Source organism: Serinus canaria, chromosome 5 (assembly GCF_022539315.1).
Source record: "Serinus canaria isolate serCan28SL12 chromosome 5, serCan2020, whole genome shotgun sequence".
In the NCBI taxonomy this organism is placed as follows: Eukaryota; Metazoa; Chordata; class Aves; order Passeriformes; family Fringillidae; genus Serinus; species Serinus canaria.
Genome location: NC_066319.1, coordinates 13,218,383 through 13,235,890, shown reverse-complemented (window position 1 = coordinate 13,235,890; position 17,508 = coordinate 13,218,383). Strand labels below are relative to the sequence as shown.

Here is a 17,508-nt window from a genome sequence, read left to right as displayed (position 1 = left end):
GGGGTGTCTTAACTTATTGGTGGATTCTGTCCAGATTAATTTGTTGCAGTCTGGAGCAGGAGGAGATATTTGGTCTCTTGGAGTTCCCCTTGTGCCTTCCTACTGCCTGTAGCACCTAACAAAAGCAGCCAGAAAGGAAAATGTCTGGGGGCACCTGATACTTCTGTGCAAAGAAACTTAATGCCAGCTGGTTCCCTTTTGAAAATCTTGACACTCAAAATATCCAATGTGTTTCCAAGGAGTGATGTCAGTTTTCCAAATGGGAATTTCTTAATAACCAAATGTCAGTTTTCCAAATGGGAATTTCTTAATTTCTTTCAGTGGTGGTCCAGAAATGTAAAATTTCAAGTCAGGTTGCTGAGAGATTAAAGAGCCCATGTGAAACTGGAGAAGGTGTCCCTGTGTTGGTTACATTTGTGCTCTGTCACTAAATGTAGCAATGCTTTGATTTGTGATACAAGGGAAAAAGAAGAGTGAACTGCCTAAAAGGAAGCAAATGATACAGATTTTAATAACAGCAAATTCCCAGGTCATGTGTGTAATATCTTCCATTTAAGATGCTGGAAGCTTGGATAGAAAGCCAATTAGTTCAAGTATCCCTTTTACTACACTGGGCTTTGAATTAGACCCACCCTGATTAATCAATTTCAATTAGGACTGAACGTTTTGGAACTGGAGTGAAACTTTTTTTCCACTAAATCCATATTTCTTAGAGATTTTGAAATAGAACTTTTCAGTGTGGAATTGTGGTTGAGCAATGAACTGCAGAGTGCTCAGGTGTGACCTGGGAGTGTGTGATCGCTGCTGCTCGTGGAGTTCTGAGGTTTGGGGGTTTAAATCTTGACGTCTGTAACAAGCTGTGACTCAACTTTTGTTTGAAACAGATAGAAAATAATGGACCTCTGATCAACATGATATACAAAGTGCTAAAGAACTCAGCACAAGGGTTGCTATCCAGTATACATGTAAGACTGCTTGCATTGAAGTGTTCTCATCCCATCGCTTTTTCAAGTAGCAGTCAGTGTTCTGGCTTTTTACAGGTGTTTTTTGGGGCACAGTAGTGCTTTCTTTCTGTGGGATTTATTTTTACTTCCCTTTTTGCCCCCCCTCTTTTGGAGTCTGTATGCAAAATTATGGCTGACCTCAGTGTTTGGTTTCATTTTCTCATGTTTTGGAAATGACTGTGTCGAGTAGTGACTCCTGTGTGGAATTTGGAAAATGTGAAAGCATGCTTAATCCTCATTATGTTGTCATGTTCACTGCTTGATGGTTAACAAATTCCTTACAGTTCTGATTACGTAATTTAAAGTATCCCCAAATTCTGTAGACGTGTTCTTATGTTGATTCTGTTGCTTTGAAAAAGGCTTTTGCATTGTCTTAGCTTGCAGGTAATTAAATATGCAGAATTATTACTTTTGATATGCTGATATTTTATGTCTGTATTTAATTAATTGTTACAATTATCTATAGGATTTAGCATTTAAATAATTTTGAAAGACAGTTTTTTCTTCTATCTAACATGTAATTGTTGAAAAAAGATCAAAAAATTGAAAGCTTCTAGCAGCAATAAATACTATTGATTTTGGTGGTGCAAAAGTATTATTTCACCACTCAAAAGTACATGAGAAGTCTTTAAATGGAGTCTGCCACTGGAGGAGAGAAGATGATATTTACCTCACTTAGGGTAAAATTTAATTACTTTTAAAAAGCTAACATGATCCTGTAGGTGACTTTTAGGTTAATAAGTAAAATATGTAGCTTCAAGTCTGGAGATGGCTATTTGGTAAAAAACCAAACTGCCTCTTTATACACCTCTTACCTCACTAAAAAAAGTCAACAAATTCAGCTTTTGTATCAAAAGCTCTCCTCTTATTACTGAAGACAATAGTATTAAAGACAATATTGAGGTGAATTTTTCTTCTTAAACTTTTGCCTGTATATGAATAAGAATATGCTGTATATGAATACTACTAATCACCAGCTGGTCCTGTGGTAAGATAGTTCCACTGTGGTAAAATGTTCCAATGATTTAAATCATTAGATTTTAAGGCTTTTAAAAAAATGTGTTGTTTATGAGCTTTATTATATTGCTCTTTTCTTAACCTCATTTATTCCCAAAGAGGGTCCCATGTAGGCAGTGGAAATAATAAACATTTCTGCAGACACAGGCATGCCTTAATTTTTAAGGTTGGAAGTACAATTGAGTATTGTTTTGGTACTGATTCTAAAACTGTGTTATGTGAGAAGATAGTCTCACTAGAAATGGAATATAAAACCAGTAATTTATAGAGAGATTTGGTACATGGCAGCCATGTCAAAATAGATTAATTACATATAATTCCTCTATAGCATTTTTATAGCAGTCTGCCTTTAGTAAAATCCACCCTGTGCTGAGGAAGATTCTGTTCTTTGTAGAATGAAACACTTGCCAAAAGTTATATTTTTAGTCATTCATGAATGCTGCTATTGTTGCAACCATGCATTTAAATGAACAATTCCATTCCTTTGGCTTCAAGAAGGCTGTTAGAGCAGAACTGTTCAAACTACTAGATCTTGCAGGAAAAGGACTTTTGTAATCCGAGACAGGTGGGATTATGCTGTTTTGTACAGAATTCCAAGCTGCTGGAAGAGTTACTAAATAGCTTAATATAACTAGTAATCCCTTTTGTTAACAATTCTCATAAAATAAAGCCAGATTTGAAAGAACTTGTATCCAAAATTTTTTTTTCTTAATGAAAGTGAATATTTAACAAAAGCTTTCTTTTTGCTGCTGAAGCATCATCACGTTTTAGTTTGCTACAAATTTCTTACATTTTGAAAACCTGTTCCTCTTAGGTGACGGGACGTGACACGTTGAAAGACAGAAGTGCAAAACCTGTCAAGGTAGCAGAAAGTGATATTGATGTAAGTATCAAACACCACTTCAGCACCTCTTGCACTGATTTCTCTGTTTCTTTTGTTACATGATGGTTATTATGCTCCTTGGGGTGAAGTGTTGCAAGGGGATACTTTCCTGCTTGGTTTTTAAAATCTAACCTTCTGTATGTGTATGATTTCATTTCCAGGTGAAACTGAGCGTTTTCTGTGAGCAGGACAGAATTCTGCAGGACTTGGAGGACAAAATAAGAGCTCTTAAGGAGAATAAAGTAAGCAGGTTAAAAAGGGCTTAGTAAAACAAAACAGAAACTTTTATCTAATCATGAAGTATAAAATAGGAAATCATAAACAATAAATTGAATTAATGGATGACGATTGCACTGTATTGTGTATATGCTTCTATAATAACAAGAATTAGGTTTTTACTTAGGATTGAGTAGCCATTCTGAGAAAACATGTTTTTGAAAGTGAATGTTTTAAACCCATCTGCTTCACTTCCTGTGAGCTAAAGCTGTCAATAAACTGAGGTGATTATAAAAATAATAATTAAAATAAATGAAAGTGCTGTTCCAGGTGGATCCATGTGGAAGAGCTACTGTGCAAAATTAATTCCATGGTATTTACTCCTGACTAAATGAATTGGGCCTCTTTAATGTTTGAGACAATATTTTAAACCTTCACCTGACTGTTTCACCCACAGCAGGGAAGGAGAGCCTGTCCTTAAGCAAACAGCTCGTGCTGGGCTGTGGTAGGGCTGTCATAGTTCTATACTGCTTAAGGGAATTCTTCTGAAACTGTAAATTACACTTTTGTACAGAGGGTAAACAGAAAAATTCCCCTCTCACTGCTTTGTGTTTTCAATGGTTTTGGCTGCTTAATGGAAGACTTAATAGAAAATATCAGATAATTTTGGATACAATAGGTAATTAAGGCTCTTGCAGTTTTTGTTTACATGTGAGCCTCCAAAACAGGAGGCCAGTGCTAACCTCTGTTGGTTTATAGGGAAGACTTGGGGCATGGAAAACACCTTTCATATTCCTGCAAGTAGATGCATAAATTTCCATGTAAATGTTGTAAACTTACTGCTGTCTTCTTTGTTAGGATCAGCTGGAGTCTGTTTTGGAGGTTTTGCACAGGCAGATGGATCAGTACAAAGACCAACCACAACATGCAGAAAAAATCTCTTACCAGCAGAGACTTTTGCAGGAGGACCTGATACGTATTCGGGCTGAAATATCCAAAGTTTCAACAGTGAGTGTGTTTGGTTGCTTCAAGAAAACCAGGATTAAAATCCCAGTTAGACTAAAACTGTGGTGGTCATTGGGTAGGGGACTTAAGACCTGTTCTGAACAGTTTTGGTTTAGGTACAGGATACTAAACCAGACCAAAAAAATTAAACAATCTCTCCAACTTTGTTTTTCAGTGCCTGCCTCTGATGCCCCCAAACCCAACAAAAACCCCTCACCTATTCCATGTCTTTGTGTGTTAAGTGTGGGCTTAAATTGCAAGTCTTTCAGAAAGTCCTTTGAAAATATAAATGTGATTCCAGGATGTTTTTCCAGGGTAAAAGGAGTTGGGAAAATCTGTTGATATTTCAGTAAAAATTTCCCATTCATATTATAACTTAATAAAATTCAAATGTAATTTAATGGTTTTTTTCACTGTATTATTACTACCTCTTCATGAATGAGACTAGCTCTTGGTAAGACTGCTTCTAAAATTACATGAGCACCTTCCCTGTAGTAAGGTCTGATCACTAAAATGACAGTATTATTTAAATGTAAGGTCTGATCACTAACATGACAAAATTATTTAAATGTATCTAGTCAGTTTGTGTCTGTAGAAAATGTATGGCTTTCACAGTCAGCATGTAAAATGTATTTGTGGGCATAAATAGCATAAAGTCACTGGAAAAAGGGCTGTACTGGTGCAGGGATTCTGTTATATGCCAATTTGGGGTTTTTTTGGGAAGCTGGCCAGAGGTTTTTAACTATAGGTTCTTGATTGTGCAAGCTCTGAAGGTTTTTCAGGTGTTCAGTCAAGTCTAAGCAACAGTGTAGACTGAAATGGAGTCTTTGCTTCCTTTTGTAATAGAACAAGAGTAACTTCAGAACTCTTTGGTGCTCAATTGCAGGCTGGAGAAAGTGGTTTTGAAGGTAGCACTGTATTAGAGTATTCCTTCTGTTAACAGGAGATGGAAAATGCCTGGAATGAGTATCTGAAATTAGAGAAGGATGTGAGCCAACTGAAAAAAGCCTTACAGGAGCAGATGAGCAGCTCATTGGTATCTCAGGTGAGTCCATTTCCAGACACTGTAAACACTTAGAGGATGGGTTAGTCTGAACTTCAAGTTACCATTTCACAGGAGACATTTTCTCAGCCATTTCTGCAGTGTGTTCAGCTGTCATGAGGTTTGGTTTGCAGAGTTCAGGCACTGTGGCAGCATGGCTGTGCACTGAGAAAACCTCTGCATTGTCTTGCAGCACATGCAGTAGTGCAGTACTTTCTCACAAGTTGTCTATGCTAATTTGTCATTATTTTGTTGCATTTTCTGACATCTTGACATTGATAACCCATTCCATTTATAAGTCTGTGCAGGACTTCTTAGCCTTCCATTTATTTGATCTGACACTGTTGGCTTCTTTATCCATTTTTAAGAGCATCAGTCACTGGTTGTTATTGTCATTAGTGGTTCTTTGTCATGTTCTTCTATTTATGGGAGGTTTATCTCTGCAGATTGTTTTGTGAAGTGGAATAAGTGTTTAACAGCCATCAGTAATTGAAAGGCATCTCAGTTTTAAATCAATTTTTCAGTTTCAGATTTTAAAAAGAAGCATTGTTTGAAACTCAGTTCTTTTCTTTGCTGAAATGGATGTGGAATACCAGAATATTTCTATATACCTGCTTACAGCTGGTGACTTTATTCTCAGGGAATACTGGATAATTTTTCCTTTGGGCTGAACACAAGGAACACTGTTAATGTATACATGTATACATTTTTCTCAAATCTTAGTCTACTTTTCCAAATGTCCTGGACCAAAAGAGCTCACTAGTTAAATTTTTTAGCTTGTTTGCATTAAGTATCTGATCAGATATAATTTGAAGTCTGTTTATTTTCACTGTAAATGAATAAATGTTTGTATCAAAGCAAGAGTTGTAAGATCTTTTTGATTGCATCAATCTTTAAAGTACATTTTCATTTACTTTTCATTTTGGGGTGTGGGGAGTGATTCAGTTTCTGGAGTCAGAATACGTAATTGGGCTCAGCTGTAGAATATATTTTAAAGAAAAAATCCCAGGGGAATATCAGAATAAAATGGTCCTTGTATGAAATGACTTAGTTTAACAAAGGCAAATTACACCTTTAAATAAAATACACCTTTCTAGACTACCTTGAGGTAAAATTTCCAGTTAGGTGTTAAACATGCTTAAAATACTGGATGTGTGGCATGGGATTCACCAATGCACATGGAAGGGAGTGTGGTTTGCACAGGAAAAAAATGTTAATTCAGTTTGATTATCATCTCATATCACATCAGTGATTAATTATAAATACACACACAGCCATAAGCACGTTATCAGTTGTATGTGTATATACTTTTATGTATCTACATGTATAAGTATGCACAGATATATTTGGCTAAGTTTTAAAAAAATGTTTCTGAATACTTATTTTGGAGATTCTAAGGGGAACTGATTTTTTTTCAGAAAGTACTGAATATTCTAAAACACTATATTCCTTCAAAGAACTCTCACTTGAAGTACCCATAATAGTTAGAATTTTTTTGATCTCTGCCCAAGGCCATGTAGACTCCAGATTGTTTATCTAGCATTTTCCTATAGCACTAAATTAATACACACTGTATTTTTAAAAAATGCAGTCTTCATGGAATGTTATTAAAAATTCAGTAAATTTGCAGGCTCAAGTTGCTGTAGGAGACCACTGATGTTGTTTCTATGTAGCTTTAATTAAGAGGTTAAGACCTAAATGTTTAAGCAGCTTGGTCAGAGTAAATCTTGCTTTTTAGAATGTAGCTTCAGTTGTCTTTTGCTGAAGGGTTGGGGAGGGTCTGGGCATGCTGAATTTAACTGAGATGGGATATTTTATCAGTGATAACTTCTTAGGTGGGAAGTGTTTCTCCTCTGGCTTTATGTCAGTCTAAATTATGTTTCTGTTTGATAGAAGTTAGAGAAATAAAATTTTCTCACCAAGTTACCTTTTCCTGCTTCCTAATAAAATGTATTTATACCCCTCTGTAAGCAGCAATCTTGGCTTTCATAATTTTAAAATTAATTCATCTGCTTATGGTTCGGCTCAGGTCCATTTTAGATGTAAAATATTCTCTTCACATCAATATTTAAGTAATGGGAAGAAATAATATTGAAAGATCTGGCTTTTCTACATTGCTAATCAAACATTTTCTGAGTGGTTTCAGAAGCAGGGTGTTCAGTGCAACATAGTGGTTTTTTTTCACCAGTTCTGAGGCTTGATTATTGTAAATCCATCATTTGGTTCCTTGTAGTATGATTAATCTCAGAAAAATGAAATGAAATGTGCAAATTTATAGTTTGTGTCCTGACAATCTTTCAGAACATGTCCTATCTCTCGAGTGAGTTTACTACAGGCAAATAACATTCTCCATCATTTAAATGTTTGTGTTCTTGGCACCCTGTTTGCTGATCTGTAACCTGGCTGAACATATTTCCTGATTTAAGACAGAAAGTGGAAAGCAATTTATATGCCTTCCTTAGCTCTATGAGGTGTAACAGCTTTTACTGAAGCTTTTTTTTCCACCCTCAGCCTTATAGGATTAATTAGTAGCTATTTTGCAGCTCATGGCAAGTGATGAATTTCTGGAGTTCTTGAGCAGTTTGTGAGCAATTCTTAACTTAAGTGTTTCACTGCCTTCGCTTCCTTTAATGGTGTTGGTTTTACCAAGTTCATTCTTGATGCAAATTTTTGAAATCTGTGTTGCCAGGCTTTAATGAATGACAGCAGCTATTTTAGAGGATTGGAATGACTGAAGTGGTGGCTTCAGGAGCCAGGCTGTGATGCAGCTCAGTCTGTAGACAAAGCTTCCCTTCCTTTCTTTCCTCCTGGAAAAAAGCCTTGGTAAAGCAAATAGGATGCAAGATGAGAGCAAGTCCTGGAGCAGCAGCAATATATTGTTTTAACTTGTAAAACATCATGGCCAGCAGGCCTCACAACTGAAATATAAGCAGAAGTTAAAATGGCCAGCACCTCTGAGTTTGGGGGTTTTTTTTGCTTTTTTAATACTGGCTATTTCCCCTAAAAGTATTGAGATGCTTTTTAAGCTTGCTTTAGCAGTCTTTAGTATGATAGGTATAAGATTTAAGAACAAAGTTCAAATGAAAAGGTTCTGGAAACACTTTTTATGTAGAATATTAAGTTATGTTTTTGTAGTCTGAACAATGTTGTGGAAAAATATAGACTTGTCTTTTCCCCTGTCTTCTATAGGAAGTCTTCCAAGAGTCTGAAAATGCTCTAATAAATTTTATGGACAAGTTATGTTTGTTGGTGTTTTGTATTTATTAGTTTTTATTTTAAAATAATTGTTTAACTAATTTCTGAACTCCTAAGTTTTCATGTAGGTTCTGTAATTGTATTTGATGGTATCAAAAGAAGTAAAGGCCCATCATAAATTAAAACTGAGGTATAACTGATTTTTTTTTCCTTTTACCACAAACAACAGGAGAAAACACAAATACAAAAAGACTTGTGGAGAATTGAAGATGTTACAGCTGGCTTGAGTGCAAACAAAGCAAACTACAAAACCATAGTAGAGTCTATAAAGAACCCAGGTAAGGAGAACATGATGAAAAAATAAACAATATACCAATGCAGCTGAGTCTTTGGGTCTGTGCAAATAATCTGGAAGTTTGTTCTGCTGCAGGAAATCCAGTGAATTCTGCTACTGGCTGTGTCAGAAATCTCTGTTGATTGAGTGCATTAACTTGGTGTTTCTTTGCCTGAGGTGACAGAAGAGTTTTTTCTTCTTTGTTTTCACAGACCAATGGTTCTAAAATGTAACAAGCCATAAAAAAAAGGGAACAACAATTACAATAATGGGCTACATTTTTCAAGTTGCAGAAGGGGTTCCTGTCAGGTGCCAGGCCCTTACCAGTGAAGTATCTGTTCTGCATCCTTTTCTCTGTGTTTTTTCCTCTAGGTCTGTTAGTTTTGGTTTGTTTTTTTTTTTTCCCTTGGATGCAGCCCAGCTGCTGTTGCTGCAGTTGCCTTTCCCCTCCCTGTTCAGGCAGGTGTTTGTTGGGCAGAGCCGCATCAGCTCTGGAAGGGAGGAAGGGAAAGTGTGTGTGGTCTGCACTGCAGTGGCTTTATTGCATTTCAAAGGCAGGACCTGGTGTGTTGGGGCAGCGAGAGGCTGTTAACGCCTACTGCAAAGCTCACCTTTCACACACAGAGATAAAATAGCTCTGAGATGGTCCAGATCTGTAGGCAGCTTAAGGAATCTGTGGCATGGGGGCAGGTGCAGCTTATGGACTGATTTCATGTAACTCTGAGGCTTTTCCTTCCTTTGTTCCCACTGTTCTCCACCGGGAATCTTACGGGATGATACTGAACCGTGTGGTTTCATTTTTGGCCTGATAGACTCGTTGGATCCTCATCAAGAAATGTTTCTATTTCTCCCCTAGAGAGAAAAACAGTGCCTTCATTTTCTCAGTCTTCAGTGCCTTCCTTACCAGCCTCCCTGGCTGCTGTGGAGAGCAAACTTTCCGTCGCGCAGAGCCCTCCGCGCAGCCCCGTGAAATCCCCCCTGGAGGTCAGGCTGTACCCACAGCCCTATTTCCAGACCAGAACACAGCACCAAGCACAGCAGCTGAAAAAAATCGAGCCACCTCTTCAGTCACCAGTCAAGCTCAAGCCAAAGGTTGTAAGTGCAGTGCTTCCATTTCCCTTCTGTCAGGAGCAGTGGGAGTGTCATGGGTGGGAAGTGCACACAGCAGTGGGTGTTTGTGTTGGAGCTGAGCCCCAGCTCTTGCAGCACAATGCATGTAGAGCCTATTGTACACTGGTTTGGAATGTGTTAATATTCAAAGCTTTCCTTGGAAATGCTTCGTGGTTGATTTCTTGGGTCTTCCTTGGTGTGGACAGAGGAGAGTCACAAATACTTCACGTAATGCACTGACCTTTATCTTGCAGTTTATGCCAGACTGTTTTCATGCTCTTTGCCAAATCCCTGCGTTTTCCTGTTCCCAGGAAGATGAAGCACCGCCCAGACCTCCTCTCCCTCAGCTGTACAGCCCTGAGGATCAGCCACCAGCTGTCCCACCCCTGCCCAGAGAAGCCACTGTCATCAGACACACCTCGGTGCGGGGCCTGAAGCGTCAGTCGGACGAGAGAAAGAGAGACAGAGAGCTCGGCCAGTATGTCAATGGAGATTACAGGGTGAGCACTCACACTCCTGTACCCCTGCACTGCAAAGATGGGGGAACCTTGCATAAAAGAGGTTGTTCTTGTCTGTAAAATATATCAACCTTTAATAAAGTAATCATGGTATAGAATGGCAGGGAGAAAACAGTGACATCATCATAATAATGGTCTTTGCCTTATGATAATAATGGCAGAGAGAGATGTAGCAATCCTGAAACAAAACTTGAGAGTTTTTTTAAGGATTATTCAAACTTGCTGTCTGTGATTTCACTTGGGCTGATGAGTATTTTTCTGTGTAGGTGGAGCTGCGTTCATACGTGAGTGAACCAGAGCTGGCAATGATAGGGGGTGACCTCAGTCACCCTTGCAGTGCTTTAATAAGCCCTGACAGTGGATACCAGACATTACCTACCCGTGGTAAGCCAGAGTTTATGGAATTGATCCCTAACAGTACTCTCTATAGGAGCTTTTCTCTTGTAGGGTTTGCTAGAGATGATCTTTATCACCAGATCACTGGTTTTTTAATTAACTATTCAGTGGAAGTTTAGAAATTTTGTGCATTTTAATGGTGCTGTTACAGACAATCAGCCTTTAGCAAAGCAGCTTTATATAGAAGGCTTAAAAAAAACCCCATAGCAAAACATGGAATTGGCTATTAGAATGTCTCTTATATTCAGAGTTATTTTTCCTCATAAGTTCTGGGCTATCTTTTGCAAAGTCCAAGTATTTTTAAAACACCTACATTGCCATTAAATGTAACTGATAAAGTGTATGAATATAGTGCTCCAGACATTATATCTGACTTGAAATCGATCCCCACTGTGCTATTGTCCTGCAGCTGTTTTGGAGATGAGGATAGAGATGATATATGGGCCAAAAGCAAATGATTTCTTAGTCATTTGCTTCTTACCTCTTCATTTCTGTGAATGTTAAGGTTTTATTTTCTTAATAGATGTAATTATTTGTGCAGTTTATCTACTCTTGTACAGCAGAGTTCAACCTATTCCTTCTTTTATATAAGTTTCTAAATGATTATAGATTTTTCTGACTTTCAGTCAGTAGTGACCTGAAGCACATTGTGTTTGGCTGAAAGGAAATTTCATGCCTCTTATGATTATCCAAATTGCAAAATGTTGGCTCAAATACTGACCAGGATGCCACAGAAACAGTATAATAAAATTAAAAAAACCGGACTGATACTTGTCTTATTTTGTCTGTCATTTGATTTTAAGGCATTCTCTTTTTCCTTATAAAGGTTTGTCTGGATCAACTTCCAGATTGCACCAGTCATCTACCATTTCATCATTTGCAACACTTCGAAGGGATAGGTCCAAGGTAAGTTTTAAATAAACTTCTGAAGGCAAATGTCTGAACTGCTTGAAATAGTTAGGCCCAGAGTACATGTTGTGTAGCAGGAAGTGGGATTGCAGTAGCCTGGGAGAGGAGCAAGAGCTGTGATCTAACAAAGTCTCCAATTCTTCTCTTTCTTAAATGAACTGGCAAACAGACAAACAACTTACTGCATTTCAAATAGATTTATAAAACAAGGTTTAGAGCCAAAAATCAGCACTACTAATAGGAAACACAGAGTTGAGAGAGTGTATACAAAGAAATGCAAAGTTAATAGAATAAAATTTAGTAATGAGATAGGAGAAGGAGTTCATTTTTTTTTTTTTTTTTTGTATACTTCTTATAAAGTATTAATTACAACATGCGTTTTGTGTGCCTTGTGACTTCTCCAGGAGAGACCAAAGAGTGCCTTGGAACGTTTATACTCTGGAGACCACCAAAGAGGCAAGATGAGTGCAGAGGAGCAGCTAGAAAGAATGAAGAGACATCAGAAGGCATTAGTGCGGGAGCGCAAGAGAACTCTTAGCCAAGGAGAAAGGCAGCCTGCTTCATCTCGCTCTTTCATCAGGCCCGTGTCTGCAGACGTAGGCTCAGTATGTTAGATATGCCTTAAAAGGACTAAACTAAAAAACCTTTGGATTTATTCTTCTTTTCTTTTCTTTTTCTTTTTTTTTTTTCCCCCGGCAAGCACTTTCACTTGGGCGCATGTGATGCTTCTAGTCCAATTAAATTCGTGTTCTGTGGTGTCAAATGAGTTCAGAGAGTGAGGAACAGATGATATTTTTTGATATTTTTTACTCATAGTTGTGGTAAATGTAGCAGGTTCAGCAGGTAAGTTGGTCAGAGGTTAGTGATGAATGGAGATGCCAGAGTATTTTGGGGTGATTTCAGAGCCATGTTTTTTTTTTTTCTCCTTGGAATTGTATTTAGAAAGTGACAGAAGCTTGTACAGTTTTAAAACTGCTTCATAATGGAATGGGCCTTTTAGAATGTTGTTTCTCACCATGGCTGTTTTTCCTTTTAATTCATAAATTAGCCTGCAAGATAGTCGGTGGTAATATCAGACCAAGGTGGTGTTTGTTTGTTCTTTTTAAAAAAGATGATAAATGGATAATCAGTTTTAAAATCTAATCATGCTGATTAGGAATTTGTGTGAGAGCTAATGTATTCTAATTGATACAAATTCTTTAAGTCTCAAAATGTAGAATATTCTACTAAGGCTCAAATTTAGGCTGCTAAAGAAAAGTATTTTTGTTGCTTGCTGAGAGTAAATGCTGTGCAGATGAGAAGTTTATAATGATACATTTTGGATACTAACCAAAGCAATTCTGATTGGTGAAGTTACCCAGTTGCTCACTTGGTGCTAAACCAGGATTGTACTGTAATTGCACTTATGCTGTGGTCTTTTAATTTATTTATTTATTTGGTCCACTAGAGCTTTAGAATGATCACATTGTTTTACCTAATTCATTGCACAAGATCTCTTGCTTTTAAATTTGTCACTCATCATACCTAATGCCTCTTTTTTTTTTTTTTTTTTTTTTTTTTTTTTTTGTTTGCTTGCTTTTAATTTGCAGAATTTTGTAGCTACTTTAAAATTTCTAACTGGACTACTCAATTTTTACCAGGCTTAATTGCATTTAGTACATGTGTGTCAATTGCTGGCATTGAAAAAAACCTTATAATCAGCTTTTCATTCCCACTCTTCTGTAGCACTAATTTGCAGCCAGTTATTTGTATTTACTTTCCTAGTAAATACAACTGCACTGCTTGGAGACATTCATCTGTTTTGTCTTCTGTTTTGCAATCACAAATTTTTAAAGACAGTGCATAATGTTTGGGAATTGTAGTGCTATAGTGCCACTGTTACTTTCTTACTTCAATTGGAAGAAATAAATCTGAGCTTCTCTTGTTTTCTGACTCACATAACATACACAAGTTGGATTGAAATGCTTTCATAATACTCGTTATTAACATTTGTGGCAAACACTTTATTTATAAATTTGGGTGCCATCTTGGTCTTTTTTCTTGCTGTAAAGAATTAAAATAGAGTTTTTCAGCCCTAGTGGTGTTTTGTAGAGGTCATCTCTTGTACCTATGGGGCTTTGATATGCAAAAGCATGTTTGATAGCACAATTACTTACAGCATTAAGTAATTATTATTACTTAATTATTTAGCAGCCACAATGGCAAGCAGTTAAATGTATAATTGAAGTGCTGCTCAGTGTGTAACATTTGCTTTAAACATACATTGTATGTGTAATTCTAAATTTTAATTGGTCAGCTCTCAAGTGTAGGATGACATTTGAAGTATTGATCACAGTACATGAATTCATTTGTTATATACAATGCCTTTTTAATGTAAAAGTTGCAACATCAAAGCCAATAAAAGAACTGCTTCATAAGAATGGTTTGATGTTTTTCTTACCTATTATATAGCAACAACTAGGAAATGATAGTGTGTATTTAAAATATACTATCTCAATCAGGCCTGGTTCGAATATGAGTAGAAGGATGAGTTTGGAGTACTCGTATGAGAAAAATCTTATTTTCTCTGTCAAATTCTGTAATGTATTAATTTTTGAGGTATAATTGCCTCTTACCTACTTGACTTTTTAATATACATGGAAGATACTTATCTTCTGAGTGAATACTGAGAGCTTGTGCATGAATAGGTTTCAATTAGATCTATCAAGGCAAGTGACATAATGAAGTCTAAGGACTTCATGTGGAGTTCATACTTCATCCAAAACAAGCCAAAGATTTGTACCAGAAATACTGGAGATCCTGTTGATTCCCTCAAAACCTTGAGGAGATAATTTTGTTGTTGTTGTTTTTGTCCCTTCTGCTTTTAATGTCTTGGTAAAGTTGCTCAGATCTGCTGGATGGAATGATGCTACAACTGAACCTAATTTTTTGAACAAAAAGTATTGGTAGTATCCTTTAGTGTGAGTTTATATGTAACTTTATTGTGTGTAGTTGTGTAGGGACTACTGTGCAGAGCTTTTGGGTACTCTACATTATGCAGCTTAGTTTAAATATGCAAAATTTAAATATCAATAAATATTAAGTAGTTCTGATTTATATTGCTAAATATTTACATTTTAAAGACTGTGTGGAAGACTTTTGCAGGTAGCTAGACTCTGCTTTTAGTAAAGTCTGAAGAGCTTAAAAGTCAGTTTAAAAAAAAATTTAAGACAAGTTAACGCTAATATGCGAAATATTATCAACTTGAAACAGTAGGTATTATTCTAGAAAAGATACATAAAGCTTTCAAGTTGTGATTCTCAACCAGCACTGTAAATAGCCTCCCTGTGCAGTGATTCAGAACCACACAGCACTGCCTCTTTACAATCCCAAGGACTACTCTGCCAGCCTGCAGGCTCACTGGCAGTGACACCTGTGATTCCAAAGGTGTGGCTGGTTCCATGTTCATCAGCAAATGTAGAATTGGGATTAATAAATATCTTAGAATCTAACACAAAATTAAACCATACTCTGAATTCCTCACAGCACAGCTAGAGATCAATACTCTCACCCTTATGTACCAAGAAATGCAGTTTTATTTTCTTTCTGTTGTCACCTCCGGGGTTTGCCCTGCTGATTCTTTCAGCAGCAGTAGTAATGTACATTGCTGTATGGTGAGTTTGGCAGTATGGTTGAATGCTGTTAATTGTTTTGTATCTATTACCAGTGGAAACGAGAGCAAGAATTTGATTTGCAGTTACTTGAGAGGGCAATTCGTGGAGAAGACAAGGATGAAAATGAATGGTTAAAAGTTCAGCCTGTAGCAGTGACAGAGACAGACCTGGAGCCTCAAGACTATGATTTAGATATCAGCAGAGAGGTAACCTTCACAATCTTTTGCCTCCTATTCTCTGTCCCAAAACATTAACCTTTCTGAGTTTTAGGCAGTGAATTCTCATATTTTCTATTGAAAGTTTGCTGGAAGTTTGAACTAAAAGGAGTCTTTTGAGTACTGAAAATTAATGACCTGGCACTTTTGTAAGGTTTGTGTTCATACTGTGTTTTAGTAGAAAGAAGAAATCGAAAAGTTGGCTCTGCTCTGTTAAATATATATCTCAGGATTCAAAGGGAAGAGTGATCAAGTTAGGGAAAGTTCTGTAAATTGGGGAAAAAAGATGAGAAGAAAACATAATGAGTATTTAAAAACAAGAAGGAGGAAAGAAGGACAAGTTAGTTCCTCAGAGCTACCTCACTACTTTCCATGTTGACTGGCAAATGATGATAGAGAAGAGGAAGCCCTGCTTTATTTGGGCTTGACCAGAAAATGTGTTTCTGTCAACCTTTGGGATGGTCGGTGTTCTGGGCACACGGGAGGTCTTTGCTCAGCTGCAATGAGGGAGGAAATGTCAGTCTGCAATGCGATTGAGCCATCTGGTGGGAAGGAGAGAGCACAGCAAGGGGAAAGGCTGCAGGGGTACCTTGTGCTGTGTTAAATGCCATGGGAGGTGGCACACCAGTACAACTCTTAATGGGAGTTAACTGGTAAACAGCTGTTCTCTTCTGAAAGCTGCTGGCAGAGTGTCATTTTACTGAGATATTTGTAAATGGTTTACTCTGTGAGTTGTTATCTGTTGAACTCTATGGATGGATTTATCTTTCAGTTAATCTTTGTATAATTTTTACAGAAAATACAGTGCTTCTGTCAACTTCAGAAACAGAAAATAACTTCTGTTCTTCTGCCTTTCCTTGTTGCACTCTGCTATTAATTTCCAGAAGGCCTTTGGGGCTATGGGAATCACTTTGTACTTCCTTTAAGCCTTGAATAGGAGACATTTTTGCTCACAGGCACTTCTGTCCTGCTTCAGAGTAACTGAAGTAGGTCTGAAGCTCTGAGTGTAATGCTTCTTTCTCAGTTTACCCAGTTTCAAATCATACATTTGTGTTGGAAAGGACCTTAAGGGTCATCTAATTCCAGCCCCCTGCCATGGGCAGGGACCCCTTCCACTGAACCAGAGCTCCAGCCAACCTGACCTTGTTGTCCTTTTCCATTTCATGGGGCCATTCTCTTCACCTGGCAGGCACTTCTGTGTTTGAGGGAATCTGTGGAATGGATTGGAATGATTAATGGGTTTGTTATTCTGATAGTGACAGGATGAGCTAATGTAGGTTAGATACAGTATGGAGATAGAGATACACATTAAAAAAAAAAAGTGTATATTTCTCTATATCTAGACCACCAGAGAGGAGTTGGATTCAAAAGTATGGATGGAAGTGTAATGGAAAAAATGAGGATTTTTCTGGAAGCATTGGCTTTGGGTTTCCTGAGAGGGAAGTCTAAAAACTTGAGGCTGTGATTTTAATATTGTTGAGTGTGCCAGTGTGTCCTCTTGGCATGAGATTTCCTGTGAATTACTCAGCCTAAGCACTGGGGTTAGGTCAGGACACTTTACATAATCCATTGAATTGGCATGAACCAAGGTCAGTGGTGAAAAAATTTAGGATTATTTTCATTGAAAACTTTAAATTTTGAAGACTCATTGCCTCATGAGTGCTTTAACAAAATTGCAATAATAATAAGAAAAAAATAGTTCTCCTTTACTTGATTTCTGTTTATTCACACATCCTCTTATTTTTGTTTTCAAGAGCAGTCTGTTATGTATGATAAGAATTGATTTTCAAAGTTTGTAAACTGTATTTTCATTGGGAGGAATGAAAAGTTCCCACAAAGTAATTTATCCTAATAAAAAATTGTTTGTTGCTTTTTTAATGCAGTAATATTAAAATTTTCAGTCTACAGAATTAATTTATGCAGTGTGTTGTTACTAGCACACACTGTAGTGTATTTCTGTTTGCCTTTTTTCCCCTTCTGCTGCTCTGATTATCCAGTCCCAAAAGAATGA

The 17,508-nt window shown here is 37.1% G+C and overlaps 1 protein-coding gene across 7 annotated transcripts in view; it reads left to right on the top strand.

Moving 5' to 3' along the window:
* PLEKHA7 (pleckstrin homology domain containing A7) overlaps positions 1 to 17,508 on the top strand; it is a 144,898-nt gene that overhangs the window by 119,791 nt on the left and 7,599 nt on the right. For 6 of the 7 annotated variants that reach the window (XM_050974959.1, XM_030240013.2, XM_030240015.2 and 3 more), the window contains 11 exons: positions 2,836 to 2,904; positions 3,066 to 3,146; positions 3,979 to 4,128; positions 5,069 to 5,170; positions 8,592 to 8,700; positions 9,553 to 9,791; positions 10,118 to 10,306; positions 10,591 to 10,708; positions 11,547 to 11,626; positions 12,034 to 12,234; positions 15,336 to 15,488. In XM_050974959.1, coding sequence (XP_050830916.1) covers positions 2,836 to 2,904; positions 3,066 to 3,146; positions 3,979 to 4,128; positions 5,069 to 5,170; positions 8,592 to 8,700; positions 9,553 to 9,791; positions 10,118 to 10,306; positions 10,591 to 10,708; positions 11,547 to 11,626; positions 12,034 to 12,234; positions 15,336 to 15,488 — 1,491 coding nt within the window. The remainder of the gene's footprint in view (positions 1 to 2,835; positions 2,905 to 3,065; positions 3,147 to 3,978; positions 4,129 to 5,068; positions 5,171 to 8,591; positions 8,701 to 9,552; positions 9,792 to 10,117; positions 10,307 to 10,590; positions 10,709 to 11,546; positions 11,627 to 12,033; positions 12,235 to 15,335; positions 15,489 to 17,508) is intronic. The other variant, XM_050974958.1, reaches the window with a different exon arrangement.